This window comes from Mus caroli, unplaced genomic scaffold (genome assembly GCF_978045245.1).
Source record: "Mus caroli unplaced genomic scaffold, Mus_caroli_1 scaffold_17, whole genome shotgun sequence".
Taxonomy (NCBI): Eukaryota; Metazoa; Chordata; class Mammalia; order Rodentia; family Muridae; genus Mus; species Mus caroli.
In genome coordinates, this window is record NW_028227272.1 from 10,590,058 (window position 1) to 10,608,215 (window position 18,158).

At 47.3% G+C, this 18,158-nt stretch overlaps 1 protein-coding gene across 7 annotated transcripts; it reads left to right on the forward strand.

Annotated features, from left to right (window-relative positions):
* The first annotated feature begins 2,571 nt into the window (after positions 1–2,571).
* On the forward strand, positions 2,572–18,158 carry Ntan1 (N-terminal asparagine amidase). 7 transcript variants are annotated; one of them, XM_029470327.2, is made up of 10 exons: positions 2,963–3,121; positions 10,032–10,053; positions 10,209–10,274; positions 10,537–10,645; positions 12,150–12,223; positions 13,633–13,686; positions 14,192–14,245; positions 14,930–15,027; positions 17,390–17,503; positions 17,846–18,158. In XM_029470327.2, the coding sequence occupies exons 1-10, from the start codon at positions 3,041–3,043 to the stop codon at positions 18,020–18,022; spliced, it is 849 nt and encodes a 282-aa protein (XP_029326187.1). In that variant the 5' UTR covers positions 2,963–3,040; the 3' UTR covers positions 18,023–18,158. The 7 variants fall into 7 exon arrangements, with proteins under 7 accessions (XP_029326191.1, XP_029326190.1, XP_029326189.1 ...); XM_021185430.2 differs by having other exon boundaries at positions 2,969–3,121; positions 10,032–10,134; XM_029470329.2 differs by lacking the exon at positions 17,390–17,503 and having other exon boundaries at positions 2,578–3,121; positions 10,032–10,134.

Genomic DNA, 18,158 nt, shown 5'->3' on the forward strand with positions numbered 1-18,158 from the left:
GTGAGTTGTAGGCCAGCAAGAGTTGCAGAGTGAGCAACTGTGTTGTGATTGGTTATTCCAGGAGATAGGCAACTCATTTTGGAGAGTTCAGCTGAGCCTCTTCCAAAAGAAGTACCACAGCTGGGCTTGTTGACCTTTTGTTTCCTGCCACAAGGGTGGGAAGGCAGTGAGACACCTGAGGATGCAGAGGCATCTTGCCACTTGTTGTATGACGTTGCCTTAATTGTGTGGTGTGGCAGAGAAGTTGGACCTGCGATGACTAGGGGAGGGGCCCTCATTCCTGCAGATACAGCTGGTTAGGTGGAGGGCACCCACATCACTGTAGGTAATATTTCACCTAATACTCTGTAAGGAAGCCCCAAAACTCATTCACTCCTCAAGTGAACTTGAGTGGAATCGTGCTGAGTTAGGCTTGTCAATGGCACCTCCTAAGGTGTCCTGGTTTGTTTTCTACACAACCTTAGGATCGATAAGAATTGATACAAGCTCCAATCTTTTGGGAAGAGGAACCTCAATTGAGAAAATGCCTTCATCAGTCCGGCCTGTCTCTATTAGATGGGCCTGTAGACAACTCTGTAGAGCATTTTCTTGATTAATGGTTGTTGTAGAAGGGGCTAGGCCACCAGGGGAAATACCACTTTAGGAAGGTGGTCCTGGGTGCTATAAGAAAGCAAGCTAGCAGGCTGTATGTACAAGCCAAGAGGAATGAGCCAGTAAGTAGGTTCCTTAAGTTCCTGTCCTGACTTCCTACAACTGTGTACTGGCAGTCGGCCATCAGTGGGTGGAGAGGCCCTTGGTCTTGTGAAGATTCTATGCCCCAGTACAGGGGAATGCCAGGGCCAGGAAGTGGGAGTGGGTGGGTAGGGGAGCAGGGGGAAGGGGATAGGGGATTTTCGGAAAGGAAACTAGGAAAGGGGATAGCATTTGACATGTAAATGAAAAAAATATCTAATTAAAAAAAAGTTGTTCTTAACCTCAGAAGTATAAGAATGAGAATTGTAGCCGGGTGTGGTGGTGCACGCCTTTAATCCCAGCACTCGGGAGGCAGAGGCAGGCAGATTTCTGAGTTCGAGGCCACCCTTGTCTACAGAGTGAGTTCCAGGACAGCCAGAGCTATACAGAGAAACCCTGTCTCGAAAAACCAAAAAAAAAAAAAAAAACCAAAAAAAAAAAAAAAAAAAATATCAGCCGGGCGTGGTGGCGCACGCCTTTAATCCCAGCACTCGGGAGGCAGAGGCAGGCGGATTTCTGAGTTCGAGGCCAGCCTGGTCTACAAAGTGAGTTCCAGGACAGCCCGGGCTATACAGAGAAACCCTGTCTCGAAAAACCAAAAAAAAAAAAAAAAAAAGAAAAACCAAAGAGAGAGAGAGAGAAAGAGAGAGAGAATAAATATTAAGGAGATAAAAGAAAATCAAAGAAATGTGAATTTCTCTAGGAATCTCCTGCTGGAAGAAGGCAATGGCACCGATCTGAAGGGGAACTTGTCTCCAGAAGAGATCTCAATGAGGCCTAAAAAACTTGTCAGACCACAGAATGAGACTAAAGCCTAAATAATGATGGGTTGGACCCAAACCAGCAGGAATAAGGGCCTCAAACCGGAATGTGTAAAATGAATCATTTTTAATATAAATGTAATTAGTAGATTTATCTGGCAACTGTATTTCTCTCTCTCTCTCTCTCTTCGAGACAGGGTTTCTCTGTGTAGCCCTGGCTATCCTGGAACTCACTTTGTAGACCAGGTTGGTCTCAAACTCAGAAATCTGCCTGCCTCTGCCTCCCAAGTGCTGGGATTAAAGGCGTGCGCCATCACTCCACCACTGCCCGGCTGTATTTATCTTATGCTAGTCTCCATAACATAAACCACACAGATTTATTTCAAGCAGCTCCTCAATAGCTGAGGAGTTAAATGATCTGTTAACCTCTACGGTAATCTGGCTACCTCCCATCCATGACCCCAATTCTTATCGTCAGGTTCTTTGGGCTTCGTGTGTTTCCATGATCTTGCTCCAGACCCTTTCCTCATGGCACCAGTTCATCCTCCTAGCCTATCTGAAACTTATGAAATATAAAGCTCCGGGATAATGCGGTGGGCGGGCCCATGTCAAAGTATCCCCCAGAGGAATCACACGTTGAGACATCAAATATAAAGATGAATTGAGTAGGGGTATAGAAAGGGGTAGAAGCAGAGGACAAAGAGAGAAAGAGAGGGAAGAGAGGCTGCCTGAGAACACATGGGAATAGAGAGTGAAAGAACTGGGGTAGTGACTCATGTATATGCTGGTGCTGCTGTCACACCTGCCTTGCACCTGGCGAGCGGGCAGCGGGCAATGACACGAGCTGTTGCTGGGTAGCTCTTGGCCTGAGCCTAGTGGAATTGTACACCAATAGAAACTCCCGCTCTCCTTCCCTGTGGTCCCTGCGTCAGACCCCAAGCTCCTCCTACTTCTGCCCAGCTGCAGGCTGTAGGCACCTTCATTAACCAATCCGGGATAACTTGGGGGGGGGGGGGAGGGAGGCGTTATATAACAAAAGCTGGTATATGTAAGGACCCTGTTTCTTCCGCGCCCACGCCCCCGCGGTGCCAGCTGGGGCCGCAATTCTCGCGTTCCCCACGCCTTCTGCACTATGCCTGCCAGCTGAAAGGGACGTTGACTGATTAAACTTTTGCGAATCAACTCGGCCGAGGCAGGGGTCAGGGCGACGCAAAGCGCGGGGCTTCCCTTGCGGTTCTCCTTTCCGTGTCCCTAATGCCCAAGTCTCTGCGACTACAGCTGCTGGCACCAGTCAGGAGGGACGCGGGTAGTGAGTGGACGCCGACAAAGTTTGGACTACATCTCCCGTGATGCCTAGCAGCCCAAGGACTAGTCCGTCTCCTCGATCCCTTCGGGCTGCTCCACGTCCGCCTGGACTACACATCCGGGCAGAGTCCGCCGTGGGCGCGGCGCTCACGGTGGGCGTGGCATGGCCCGAGGCGGGGCGAAGCGAAGCGGGGCGGGGCGGGGCGGTGGCCGCCTAACTTGGCCTGGCGGCGGCCTAGACGATGCCACTGCTGGTGGACGGCCGGCGCGTCCGTCTGCCACGGTCGGCTGTGGAGCTGGTCCGGGCGCACCCGCCTCTGGAGGTGAGCGACCTACCCGGGCCTTCGGGACGGGTGGGAACTCCGCAGCCCGGCCGCCGACGCGCTTTCACTAGGGACCTGGTGAGACGAGGCCCAGAGAGGTTAAGGTGACTTACGGAAGGTTGCACAGCGCGTACATAGCGCGAGGACACTCGGCGGGCTCTGCAGATCGGGGCGCTCGTGCGGCTCCCCGCATTACCCAGCTGCAGACAGGTGTGGGCAGGGGTCCCAGTTCTTTGCGCGCTCATTCCGGCCCCCCCCCCCCACCAGGCGTAGAGGGGCGCAGATTATTTTTTAGCCAGAAATAAGGGATTCGTTTGGAAGTTGCTGGGTCCGGGAGGACTGCTCCCTGATGGAGTCTTGTTCTTTCCTTGTGGGGACTTCTGAAAGAGGGCTCATAGTGAAGGCAGTGATAACCAAGTATCCCACATACTAGTTTGGACTCAGCCCGTCCGTGGATCTCACATAGTACAGTCTAGGACGGGACCTGTTTCCTAGTCAGTTATAGCCTTGAAGGAAAGATGCCCACGCTCCCTCTGAGTCTCCGTGGGGTTTGTGGTTCTGTCTGCTTACTTGCTTTGTCTTCCCCTGGATCTGCTTCCTGGAGCAAATGCTTCCTGAAAGCAGATGGCATTGTGCTAACCAAATATTTGTTGGGTAAGTATATGGGCAGAATGACCCCTGAGAACTACAGGACAGGGAGACTGTGACTGTTAACTTGAATTTCAAGACAGACTGATCCTAATACTGGCTCCTACAAATCGGGCTAGGCACTGTACACTGTGTCGATGAAGCCAGAAACAACACAAGAAAAGTTCCAGCACTTCAAGGATTTAGGAGACTCTCTCCTGTGTCTGAAACTTGTAGTTTTAGTGGCCACGCAGCACATTACACGAGGAGGCAGAGATGAGGTGATGTGGGGTGGTGTCTCGGGAAGCAAGGGTTTGGTTTATTTAGGGATACGCAGCCCAGAAAGGATGCAAAGTGGAGAGTTGGCTTTCAAGAGCAGGGAAGTGGGGCCAGGGAGGCCCCCAGTGAAGAGGGCAAAGAGGGCTGCACACAGAGGCCAGGGGAGCAGTTGGAGTAAGAACTTCATGCCCACTTGCCTTAGGGGATGATATGAAGGCTCTGTAGAGGAAAGTAGAAAATCAGTCCTTGGTCACAACCATTCTTCTAAGTTTTGGTTCAATTTTGTTTTTGATACAGGATTTCTCTGTGGAGCCTTGGCTGTACTGAACTTGCTCTGTAGACCATTCTGGCCTCAAACTCTGAAATCTACTTGCCTCTGCCTTCCCTACTTTATTTATATGCTAGGCAATCCACTGTTTAAAAAGATTTGGGGTGGGGTCTGTGTAGCTCTGGAACCTCACTGTGTAGGCTGGCGTCTGGCTCTGAGCTCTTCTCTCTCCTCCGTCACACATGCTGGCGTTAAAGAAGTGCACTAGCACATGCGGATCTTTTTGTACTTATCTGTGTGAATGTATGTGCACATAGGTGAGTTTGCATGCGCGTGCACAGGGAGGCCAGAAGGTGGCATCGAGCACCTGGCTCTCCACTGTGTGCAATTCCTTTGAGTCATGGTCTCTCCCTGAATATGTGTCTTAGCTAGGCTGTAATGGAGCAAGCCCTAGCCATCCTCTTGCCTCATGCACCTCAGAGTTGGGGTTACAGGCATGTGTGGGAGTCTTGGCTTGTGAGTGCTGGGACCCCACTTCTGGTAGGTTTCCCACAGCAGTTTTAACTACTGCAGCATCCTCTCTGTGTGAGCCCTGTCCCCCTTTTCTTTTTAGAGAGACAAGCTGACTGAGAATGCCTTGAGACCTCTTACTTCAGTGATACTTTGATTAGAGTTATTATCCAATGTGCCCATCATGATACATTAAAAAAAAATTATTCTCAGCCGGATGTGGTGGCACATGCCTTTAATTCCAGCACTCGGAAGGCAGAGGCAGGTGGATTTCTGAGTTCAAGGCCAGTCTGATCTACAAAGTGAGTTCGAGGACAGCCAGGGCTATACAGAGAAACCCTGTCTCGAAAAACCAAAAAAATAAAAAGTTATAAGAAAATTATTCTCTTATATATTACATCCTGACTGCAGTTCCCCTCTCCACTCATGATCTACTTTTTGAATGACAGCTTACTGTATATTGTCTTGTTTGGTTTGGTTTGGTTTTTCTGATACAGTTTCACTGTATAGCCCAGGCTGGCCTTCCACACACTCATGTATGTCTCAGCCTTGTAAGTTCTAGGATTGCAAGTGTAAACTATAAACTACCATGGCTGGCTTATTCCTGTGTGCCCTGTCCTTTCCTTTCTCTTTCTTTCTTCCTCCTTCCCTCTTTCTTTTCTCTTCTTTTCCTTTCTTTCTTTCTCTCCTTTCTCTCCTTCCTTCCTTTCTTTTTCTCTTTCTGGGGGTAGTGGTGGTGGTGCTGGTAGTGTGAGACAGGGTTTCTCTTTGTATCCCTGGCTGTCCTGGAACACAGAGATATGCCTACCTCTGCCTCCCAAATTCTAGGATTAAAGGCTTGCACCACCATGCCTGGCTTCCTGTATGTCTTTCATGTATCCGTGTTCTATGAGCACACAGCCCCAGTGAGTCATAAGCCTCATTAGTATCCCCCTCCCCGTTTCCTGCAGTTACCCTTCCTTGGGCAACTACAGCCTGAACATTTTAGATGGAAAATTCCAGAACACTTAACTGTCATGTGCATGTCTCCCCATCCTCCCTTCTTTCATGAGAGGTCTCACTCAGCTGATCACCAACTCATGATCTTCGAAGCCTCACAGGCAGATGCCACCATGCTGGCTAGGAAGTTTGAAACACCTTTCATCATAGCCTGTTGTTAGGGCAATCCCATATTGCTACTGTTAAACTCCTTCCCCAGTATGTCTGGGTTTACTGCTGTCTGATTTTAGGCACCCATTGGTCAACCACAGTAGAAGGCCCCATGCTGTGCCCAATGAGAGTATCTTTGCTCTTATTTACTAGGTTGAGGGCTGTGAGGATCAGACACAGTGTGGTGGTTTAAGTGAGACTGGCCCACATAGGCTCATATGTTTGAGCTCATAGTAAAACTGTCTGGGAATGAATAGGAGGGTGGGTTTGGAGGTTTCAAAAGCCCATGCCAGACCCAGTGTCTCTCTGCTGCAAAACTCTCTCAACTATTGCTTTTAACAGCATGCCTGTGTGCTTCTCAGCAAGGCCCCAATCAAAGGCTTCTTTTTCTTTTTTAAATAAGAGTTGCCTTTGCATGGTGTTTCTTCACAGCAATAGAACCGTGACACAGTGTGACTGTCCTAGGCCCCAAGCTTAAAAAGAAGTTAGGATTGGAACCCTGCCGTCTGCTTTTCACTTTGTTGTGTAATTCAGTACAGTAGCCCCTTGCAATGTGGGGCTGCTAATACAAAATCTTAACTGAGCACATGTGGAGAGGCCCCGTAAGCATTAGCTGTTAGTATGCTGAGATAGGCCATTTGGGGATTACACAATATGTTCCAGGGTAGACAGCAGTCAGAAACTTGGGGCTTGGCACTCATGAGTGGCCCGATGCACTCACTCACTGTGTGTTGGCTTCTGCTGTTTTTTTAGAGTTTTCTGTGCTGTGCTGGGGATGGAGCCCAGGACCTCCCACTCCACACCCCTGCCACTAAGCCACACCCAGACTTCCTGCTATTAATTTGGTTTATACCCCGCGCTTCACTGTAGAGCAGGTACTTTCACATTTAAAGAAAAGTGCCCACCTTTAATCCCAGCACTCGGGAGGCAGAGGCGGGCGGATTTCTGAGTTCAAGGCCAGCCTGGTCTACAAAGTGAGTTCCAGGACAGCCAGGCTATAAAGAGAAACCCTGTCTCGGAAAAAAAAAAAAAAAAAAAAGAAAGAAAGAAAAAAAGAAAAGTGCCATTGGAAGGGAAAGATGTACATAGCAGAAGGGTAAGAGGTGTGGGCTGGTCCTCAGAATTGCAGATAAGAACTCTTCTTTTCTCACTGGCCACAAACATGCTAGACAAATGCCTACGTCTAAGATAGACTGGCAGAAGAAGTGAAAGGAATATTTTGTAACAGTAAATTACATGAATTCAAATTTCCATGTCACCTGTCACTTTTTTTGTTTTGTTTTGTTTTTTTTGTTTTTTGAGACAGGGTTTCTCTGTGTAGCCCTGGCTGTCCTGGAACTCACTCTGTAGACCAGGCTGGCCTCAAACTCAGAAATCTGCCTGCCTCTGCCTCCTGAGTGCTGGGATTAAAGGCGTGTGCCACCACAGCCCGGTACCTGTCACATTTTATTAGAACACAACCACATCCATCTCTGGCTCTTTCACTGTGTAACTAGAGACCCTTAACCTTTAGGCTTTTCTTCTTTCTTTTCTTTTCTTTTTTTTTTTTTCCTTTTTTCTTTTCTTTTTTTTTTTTTTTTTTTTTTTAAGATTTATTTATTCGGACATGCCAGAGGAGGGCATCAGATCCTATTACAGATGGTTGTGAGCCACCATGTGGTTGCTGGGAATTGAACTCAGGACCTCTGGAAGAAGAGCCAACCTTTAGGCTTTTCATCTAGTCATTCTGACAGAAACGTTTGCTGATCTCAAACATAAAAAGCAGTGTTGGGCTGGAGAGGTGGCTCAGTGGTTAAGAGCATTGACTGCTCTTCCAGAGGTCCTGAGTTCAATTCCCAGTAACCACATGGTGGCTCACAACCATCTGTAATGGGATCTGATGCCCTCTTCTGGTGTGTCTGAGGAGAACAATGGTGTACTCATATACATAAGACAAATACATCTTTAAAAAAAAAAGCAGTGCCATTCCCAGGTCACTGGGAAAGGAAGGGACTGAGAGACACTTGAGTGCACATGGATTAAATACAAAGAAATATGAGACACTGTGGCAGGTGGGCCACAGCTACTTTAGGAAGTATGGGACAGAAAGCTTGACTCTGTGAATGACATGCTTGCGGGGCAAGCACAGGGACCTGAGTTTGGATCCCAGCACCCACATAAAAGGCTTCAGAGTGCTTATGTAATCCCAGTGCCAAGGGGTGGAGCATGGATCCGGGTGCTGGGTGACCAGCCAGTCTAGACAAAACTGTGAGCCCCAGGATCAGTGAGAGATTCGGTTTCAAAACACTAAGGCAGGGCAGTCAGGATGGCTACATGGTAAACGCTTGCTGTCAAGCCCAATGACCACGATTGGTGTCTGGACCATACATGCTAGAGAAAGCTAATATCTAAGGGTTGCCCTCTGGCCTCCATGTGCAAGCCAGGTATGTGGTACCTCACACATGTGTATGTGTATGCACACACAAAGGAAAACAGAAATAAGAGACAAAGTAATAGAGGAAGGCATATGACACTGATCTCTGGCTTCCAGGAGCACATATATGTACACCGTGATGTGTGTACCTCTCACACATGCACACCTCTCATGTGCACACCTCTCACTCATGCACACCTCTCACTCATGCACACCTCTCACACATGCACACCTCTCATATGCACACCTCTCACACATGCACACCTCTCACACATGCACACCTCTCATACATGCTCACCTCTCATATGCACACCTCTCACTCATGCACACCTTTCATATGCATACTTCTCACATGCACACCTCTCACACATGCACACCTCTCACACATGCACACTTCTCACTCATGCACACCTCTCACACATGCACACCTCTCACACATGCACACTTCTCACTCATGCACACCTCTCACACATGCACACTTCTCACTCATGCACACTTCTCACTCATGCACACCTCTCACACATGCACACCTCTCACACATGCACACTTCTCACTCATGCACACCTCTCACACATGCACACTTCTCACTCATGCACACCTCTCACACATGCACACCTCTCACACATACACACCTCACACATGCACACCTCTCACACATGCACACCTCTCATGTGGACACCTCTCATGCACACCTGACACATGCACACCTCACACATGCACACCTCTCACACATGCACACCTCTCACACATGCACACTTCTCACTCATGCACACCTCTCACACATGCACACCTCTCACACATGCACACCTCTCATGTGCACACCTCTCACTCATGCACACCTGACACATGCACACCTGACACATGCACACCTCTCACACATGCACACCTCTCATACATGCTCACCTCTCATATGCACACCTCTCACACATGCACACCTCTCATATGCACACCTCTCACAGAGGTGAGTAGAGGTGAGTGCAGGGCTGAAGCAGGTGCAGGGTACTGACACATGACGAGACTTGCTTATTGCACGGTGGAAAGTAGAATTCATTCCAGTAGTGTGTCACCTCCCCCCACACATAAGTACGTGCCCAGGCTGGCCTCTGCCTCCTGAGTGTTGGGATGACTGTGTTTCCTACCATGACAAGCCAGCCTCAGTCTCGCTGTGTTGTAATTTCCAGTGCTCAGATTATAGGCATGAACCACCACTCCTGGCTCAGATTTTCTTACACTTGTAAAATGGTGATGCACACCTATAATCACAGCATTCATGAGGTAGGAGGATAGAGTGGGCAGGGTAAAGGCAGCCCGAACTACTGAATTACTGTGGCGAGAGGAGTAGGCAGACACAGACAGACAGACAGACAGACAGACAGACAGACAGACAGACAGAGACAGCAAAATTAAGGTCTCTTAATTTTGACTCTTGAACTCGGTGAAGGATTGGCCCCTCTCTCCTGGGTACTGGGATCTGTGTCACATGTTGTTTAGTCAGAAGGACTGTTGCTGCTGCCTTTCTGCATCAGCCTTCTGTTGCCAGTGCAGCCCAGTTCAGACATGTGGCCTGTCTCCCACTTCTGAGTACACACTGGCTCTCTCCACCTCTCTAGATCTTTAAGCCTTACTAATTCACACCACTATTTTATTCTGTTTCAATTAAACAGGAAAGAGCCAGACTTCTCAGAGGTCAGTCTGTTCAACAAGTGGGACCCCAGGGCCTTCTGTATGTTCAGCAAAGAGAGCTTGCAGTGACCTCCCCAAAGGATGGTAGGTTAGGAAGCAGCGCATTGGGCCGTATCCGAAAGCTACTGGGTATTTCATGTTATTTCTTTTTCAAACAGGCTCCGTCTCCATTCTGGGTTCTGATGATGCTACCACTTGTCACATTGTAGTCCTGAGACATACAGGTATGATGACAGAGGTGAAGGAGACTCTTTGTTAAACCATCCCAGCCACATGGAACCACTGACTTTCTCACTGAGTTTCCTAGTAAAATGCGAAGCCAAATCTTTCTTGCCTGCATCGCGTCTCCCTGGTGCCCTGGTCAGATGGGTTGGCTGGGCAGCATGGAGTCTTTCAGTTTTCTTACAGGGTGCCTAAAGATGAGGTGGTCTACATGTCTCACTTGCCAGAATAGAAAGAATAACTTCTTTTACCCTTGTTTTCCAGGAAATGGGGCAACCTGCCTGACACATTGTGATGGATCTGACACCAAAGCTGAAGTCCCCTTGATAATGAGCTCCATAAAATCCTTCTCTGAACCTGCTGAGTGTGGAAGGTCAGTACCATGCTGTTGCTGTATGGACACTGTGGGGGATGCCCTGGGCTTGTACACCATGAGCATGGCTGGTGTCTACACTGACTGCATGGGTGGGTGGCTGGGTGGGTGGATGGAAGACTAGAAGGATGGATGGGTAGATAGATGAATGGATGGATGGTTAGACAGGAGGAACAAGCCAGCACTGGACTTTTTGTTGGACAGGGCTTACTATGTAGTCTGGCCTTGAACTCATGATCTTCTCGCCCTGGTCTCCATAATGATAGGATTATATGTCGGGCTTCTGTGCTCAATTTTAAACTGAGTTTGGCTTTGAACTTGTATAATGTTGGGATCTTTATATGTCAAGTATTAAAGTGTTGTGGCCTATTCAAGGGGTATTTCTGTGGGAGCCACTTGTTCTTGGGGCCAAGAACTTCCTGTTCAGTGTAGGCTCAGTGTTCATACTCTAAATAAAGCAGGCAGGTGAGTAAATGTGTAGGAAGGACTAAAGAAGGCAGCAGGGTCAGCTGAGCATGACAATGCTACACACTTCAGCAGGCCAACAATTTGAGCAAGGATGTAGGGTAAGAACCAGCCCGAACTAACTGTCCCTCAGCATTTCATCCTTACCCTGTGACACATGGCCATTTACCAGAGCCACAAAGCTAGTTAAGTTCTGGCCTGTGACCCACTTGCTCACATAACTGGTCCACTTGCTCTGTTACTACACTTGGCTCTTATTTTCTTGGTAGCTTTGAAGGAACTAGTACAGTCATACACAGGTACTTAGGGTCTTGGGGACACTATTGGTCAGCTTTATAGTGCAATAAGTAAATTAAAAAATGGGGAGAAGGTATGATAGCACACCTTTGATTTCAGTATTGGGAGGCAGAGGCAGAAGGATGTCTTAGTTTGAGGCTAGCCTTAAATACAAACCAAGTTTAAACTATATATACATATATATATGCTAGATATTGAATGCTGGGCCTTGCATATGCTAACTGTGTTGGCGCTGAGCCCTTTTTAAAACTTAAACCTGTGGCTGGGTCTGTGTCATAGGCTGGTGAGCTTCACAGGCTTTTTGACTTGTGTGGTTCTAAAATTGCCTTTTCCTTTTGCTTTGGCCCAGGCTAGCCACAAGGGTTCTCAGAACATAACTGTCTGGTCTGCTTGCAGACAATGTTTAGTTATTGTGGATATCGAGGCCAGCCTGGTAGGAGCGGTGGCAAAGCCATGGTAGCCACAGCCCAGATGCTCTTTGGTAGAGGTACTGAGAAATTCTAGCGTATTCCATGTGGGTGGCCAGGTGACACTGCACTGAGGACCCTGGGTGACAGCCTTGTTACTAGCCTTGGCAACATCACATGGCGCCCCATCATGCCCACAAGTACTTTCATCATCTGCTGTGAGAAGACACAGAAGCCTGTTGTGTCTGTTCAGGGGAGCCACTAGCTAAATATCACCTTCAAACCAGCACAGTCATGTCTTGTCCTAACTCTGATCACTGTACCTCTCTTGGCAGGCTGGAAGTACATCTTGTGGGAGGCTTCAGTGATGACAGGCAGCTGTCACAGAAACTTACTCATCAGCTTCTTAGTGAGTTCATCCCCCACTACAATTACAAACTGTCAAAGATGCTTTTTTAAAACAGGAGCTAATGAATTCTTGGGGAGTACATACTCTGAGCTGTATAGAAACAGAATTACTCTTCTGGCAGGAGTGGTCTTTGTAATCTTGAGAAAATGAAAACAGCAATGATAGCCTTTTCTGTTAGATCAGTACAAGAGAAGACACGGTTATGTATCGGTTGTGTAATAGATATTCACACATACCTCGGAGCAGCCTGCCATCGAGGAACCTGGCATTGTGGCTCAAGCCTTTTAAAGGTTCATTCCCCTTCTTAGAATCCATTCTAAGAAAATCATCTAAAGTGTGCACAGAGAGAGGCTGGCAGGATGGCTCAGTGGGTAAAGGTACTTCCCACCAAGCCTGACAGTCGATCTTTGGAAGAAACTCGACTCCTGTAAATTGACCTCTGACCTTCTTACATGCTTCACAGCGAGTACACACAAGTAAGAAAATGTAAAAAACCAAACATTTGCTCAGGGATTCTGACCCACAGATGAGCAATATGATAGCTCTGACAACAGGGAACACCCAGTGTCCTGAGAAGAGTTACAAATCTACTAGGAGCTGTTACCTACGAACCAGGCGTGGAGTCCATGCTTGCAGTCCAACACTTGGGAGGAAAGTGAGTGAGGCAGAAGGCTGTTTATTCCTAAACAGCCTGAGCTACACAATGAGACCAACAAAAAACACTTTTGAAAGCTTGGTATGGTAGAATATCTCTTTAATCCTAGCGCTCTGGGAGGCTGAGGCAGGTGGATCTGAGTTTCAGGTTGGCCTGGTTGATGTATTTACTAAGTTCGGGGCAGCCAGGGCTATGTAGTGAGACCTGTGTCAAATATACCTTATTAAGAAGTTTGAATTGCATGGGACAGGGTTGGAGTGGGGTGGGAAGGGAACCTGTGTCTAACAAAAGCAACCAGAATATAAAACTATATGATGTGTCTGGTGTATTGTTGTCTCTGTTATGACTTTTTTTTTTCTTTTTCATTTAAGTGCATGTGAGCATTAGGTCCCATGTATACCGTATAGCTTGAGCATGGAGGTGAGGCCAACTTGGGGGAGTGGGTCCATATACGGAACAGAGATTGCAAGAGCCTTTACATATTTCGCCATCTTGCTGGCCTAACCTTACTCTCACGTAGCCCCTTTTGAGACAGGATTTCATGCAGCACAGACTGGACTTGAAATTGAATTGTGGCACCATGCCTGTTTCTGTAGTGCTAGGGATTTGAACCCAGGACCCTGAGCATGCTAGGAATTACTGTGTCAGTTGAGCTATAGCCCAGGACCCTACTAGGAGGTTTTCATGATATATATATATTAACCACATTCACTTATCCCTGTTAACTTGGGCACTTTTTTGACATCAATTGTAGGTGAATTTGACAAACAGGATGATGACATTCACTTAGTGACATTATGTGTAACAGGTAAGTTCTGCTACATTTCCCAAAGGGGTATAAGGGCTCAGGAAGTTTTTGTCTGTAATTTTTTTAAGATTTATTTTTTTATGTGAGTACACCGTTGATGTATTCAGATCCCATTACAGATGGTTGCGAGCCACCGTGTGGTTGCTGGGGATTGAACTCAGGACCTTTGGAAGAGCAGTCAGTGCTCTTAACTGCCGAGCCATCTCTCCAGCCCTGTCTATACCCTTCTTACAATAGGATAGAAATTGTAGAAGACACTCAGAAGACACTGTCACCTATTGGATGCCTTGTGCCCACTACTCCTTATCACTAGGTAGACGTCTTGCCACCGGGTCCTACCCAACTGACCTGGATGTTCATGCTGTTTCTGCAGAGGCACTGCTGTCTGTTTTCTCTGTTCCTGGGCGGGCAGGGCTGGCCAGTGCCCCCTGGGGCTCTGCACTGACTGAGCTTCTCCTCTATGAGGAACAACTGCTTAGTGCTTCTACTTCCCTTTGTTTCTTAGAGTTAAATGACCGGGAAGAAAATGAAAATCACTTTCCAATTATTTATGGCATCGGTAAGTGGCGTTTGTATCCGAGGGTTATATGGTGTGCATGTGGGCATAGCAGACTGTGTTAGGTTAAAGGTCTGTTGGTGAGTTTGGAAACCCTGGGCAAGAGGCCAACCTTGACTAACCTTTTAACTGTGAGGCTGTTAATGCCAGTGTACAGCACAGGTTATGCACACCCCACATGCATTCCTGCAGCACAGTGTCACATGTCACAGTGTCACATGTCACTGGTGGGGGGTGTCTGGCTTTTTTTTTTTTTTTTCCTAGCCAGTGCTCATGGGGAAGGTGTGAGGTATTTGGATCTCTATATATTCTGGGAATGAAGTAAGGAAGCCCAGGGTCCTCCTCTCTTCAGTTCTGAGGCTAGCAAATTGCAAAGGGCTTCTGGTGTATCCTTGTTTAGCTAGCTGGGTGGTGAGCACACAGGCACTTCTTATTTTATTCTCTGTCACTTTGCAGCCTCACAAGTGTCTATGGTCACAGCAGAGTTCTGAGACCACATGCCCCAAGAGTCCAGAGCAGGTCTGGGGCTGTTCTTCCCTCTGTGCTGGTCCAGAGGTTGTCAGCACTTCAGACTCTCTTCAGATCCCTCCCGTTCTTTTCTGTTTCTGCTGCTTATGTGGAGTGCTAGAAACGTGAAGGCTGATTTGGATCTTTGTTGATTTAAAGCCACTCCCTTGTCCCTTGCAGCTGTCAACATTAAAACTGCAGAGATTTACAGAGCTTCCTTTCAAGATCGTGGCCCAGAGGAGCAACTGCGTGCTGCAAGAGCTTTAGCAGGAGGCCCAGTGAGTGGGAGCCTATTTTTGTGGGAGAAAGAGGGAACCCCAAGAGCCTCAAGTTTTTAGACCTGAGAAAAGCTATGGCCACCTCCTTACCCAGCCCACTTCCTCAAGAGTTAAGAGGTTTGCCTGGCAGTGGTGGCACATGCCTTTAATCCAAGCACTTGGAAGGCAGAGGCAGGTGGATTTCTGAGTTTGAGGCCAGCCTGGTCTACAGAGTGAGTTCCAGGACAGCCAGGGCTACACAGAGAAACCCTGTCTCGAAAAATCAAAAAAAAAAAAAAAAAAAAGTTAAGAGGTTCTAAGTGCCAGACACTAGTTCTCTCCTTGGAAGATAAAAGAGACAGTAACAGCCAGCCTGGGACCTCTTCCCATAGAGAGGATGGTAAGGACAGAAGTGACCAAGGAGTAGTAGTTCGGTGAGTCACTTAGTTTAAAAGTTTAACTTCCTTAGGGCACTATATTTTCCCTTGTTTTTAGTAGTGCTAGGGATGGATTCAAGATGCTACTCAACATATGCTGGCTAAGTGCTTTGTCACCGAGCACTTTTAGCCTAGGCCCTTTTATTTTTAGATAAGAGCTTGTTATGTAACAGCTTCAACATTTCCCAGGCTGGGATTACACAAGTGTACAACTGTGTCTTGGTCTCTAGGATGCTTAATATTCATCCCATCTGAAGAATTGGTAGAAGCTAGAAAAATTTACAATGTACAGAATGAGCCTGGCACACAGTTTTAATCTAAACACTCAGGAGATATCCAGGTGGATTGCTGTGAGGTAGAGGCCAGCCTGGGATGTCAAGCCAAACACGATCCTATGTAACATGTAAACATGATCCGTAGCACTGACATGAGAAGCTGAGTGTGCTGTGCATGCTTCCAGTCCTAGTACTGGGGAAGAGACAGACAGGCTGACGATTGAGGTTTCTAGCCAGCCAGTCTTGCTGAATATGTAGTTTCAACTTCAGCGGGAGGTCCTGTCTCTGTCTTAAAAAACAACTGAAGACACAGGGCACAGGTGCCTGGTCTCAAGTATGTGCCAGCAACCCATGCTCCAGCAAGCTCCAAAGTCTGCTTGTTTGTGTAGTGCTAACATCTCAGTAAAATGTTCAGAGACAGACATTTGTTTTGCCAGTCTCTTAATAATTTTCAGGAGTCCTAATCTTGTCTTTAAAAACTTTGCATTTGATATGGTTTTGCTATGTAGCCTAGGGTGTCTTGGAACTGTGGCAAGTCTCCTGCATCAGCCTCCACCAAGTGATGGGATTATTAACTACCATGACCAGCTTGGTGGTTTTGGTTTTTTTTTTTTTTTTTTTGAGACAGAGGGCCACCGCAGTAGCCCAGGGTAGCCTGGAACTTACTTTAGGATTCATTTTGTTATTTAGTTAATAATTAGAATATTGAGTACCCTTCTCAAAACTGAAAATTCCCACTGGCATGATTTGGGAATTCAAGGAATGGCCAATCAGCTTCCACAGAGCTGGTTGTGATGGGATACACACCTGTGATCCCACATTTGGGAGTCGAGATCAGCCCAAGCTATGTGAGATCCTACTGCAGAACATAAAACCAGGGGAGGTATGGTGGTGCACACATTTTTTTTTTTTTTTTTTCTTTTTGGTTTTTCCGAGACAGGGTTTCTCTGTGTAGCCCTGGCTGTCCTTGAACTCAGAAATCCGCCTGCCTCTGCCTCCCAAGTTCTGGGATTAAAGGCGTGCGCCACTACGCCCGGCTTGGTGGTGCACACTTTTAAGGCAGGAAGATCCCAAAGTTTAAAGGCCAGCCTGGTCTACCACAGTCAGTCCCTGTCTCAAAAATAAGACAAACAGCAACAAAAGCAAAAGACCCAGACCTTTCTTTTATTCCTTTTGTGAGACAAGGCCTCACTGTCATCCAGGCTGTCCTGGAACCCAAAGTGATCTTCCTCTGGTTCAGCCTTAGCCTCCTGAGTGTTTGATGGCAGGTATGAGCTGTCTTACTTGGGCACTGTGAACTGTTTTATGTGACATGATGACTACTTGCTTGGGGTAGTAATAAGGAGCTGTGGTATTCTGTGTAGCCATGAGGAATACAGGGTTTAGTCAGACCTACCTGACTTTGAGGCACTGTTGCTGCTCACTGGACATGTGACCTGAGACTTTTCTCACCATCAGCTTCCCCTGAAAGGACAGCATGTTGTCTTCTTGTAGGCTTGTCATCAAAAGTAAACACTGGCAGCGCACAGGGAAGCATTTGGTGGTGGCAGCCTTGTTGTTACGGGAGGTCGATGTGCGCTTATTAGCTAAGGGGACAGACAACCTTGGAACTAGACTACAGCAGTGGTAGGGCAGTGTCCTTACAGCTTGTCATGGAAATGGTTCTTTTAGATGATTAGCATTTATGATGCAAAGACAGAACAACTTCGAATAGGCCCGTGTTCCTGGACGCCATTCCCACATGTGGATTTCTGGTTGCAGCAAGATGACAAGCAAATCCTAGAGGTGAGAGTTTACAGGTCGGCTAAACCTTAAGTCTCTGCACCCTGGTTCCCATCTGTAAGAAAAAAGGGTTAGGCCAGCTAAAGCTGCTTCTCCTCGATGGCTGAGAGTGACTTATCTGTTGCCACTGGCAGTCTCTATTTCCTTTATGGAGTGGGGGATTAGTAACATCCTGGCAGCTGTTTATACAGTTGAAGCAGTAAGCAATGCAGTGTGTGTTTCCCCAGATGTACAGAGACACCACACTGAAACTAGCCCAGTAAATGTGTACGCAGCCCAAGGCTACTCTGATGTTGAATGAGAGGTCAGCCTGGCCCTCTCACATCCACCATCTTGTCTTTTCAGAGCCTTTCCACGTCTCCTCTGGCTGAGCCCCCCCACTTTGTTGAACATATTAGATCTACCTTGATGTTTTTAAAAAAATTCCCATCTCCAGAGAATATACTCTTTCCTGGAAATAAAGCTCTCCTCTACAAAAAAAATAAAGATGGCTTGTGGGAAAAGATCTCTCCAGGGAGCTGACATCAGATCAGAGTTTACTGAAGAATTCATCTTCACCTGATAAAGATGGTTGCTGGTTTGGAATCTACACCTGCACACTTTTACTTCTTCCTTCCTTACTGTCTTTCAAAATAAAATCTTATTTTGGCAAAGGCAA

Bases quoted from the DNA above. Each gene is read 5' to 3' on its own strand.
- Ntan1 (XM_021185430.2), top strand. From the start codon at position 3,041: ATGCCACTGCTGGTGGACGGCCGGCGCGTCCGTCTGCCACGGTCGGCT. The intron at 3,122-10,031 runs GTGAGCGACCTA...TCAATTAAACAG, and splicing joins GGGCGCACCCGCCTCTGGAG to GAAAGAGCCAGACTTCTCAG. The intron at 17,504-17,845 runs GTGAGAGTTTAC...TTGTCTTTTCAG, and splicing joins ATGACAAGCAAATCCTAGAG to AGCCTTTCCACGTCTCCTCT.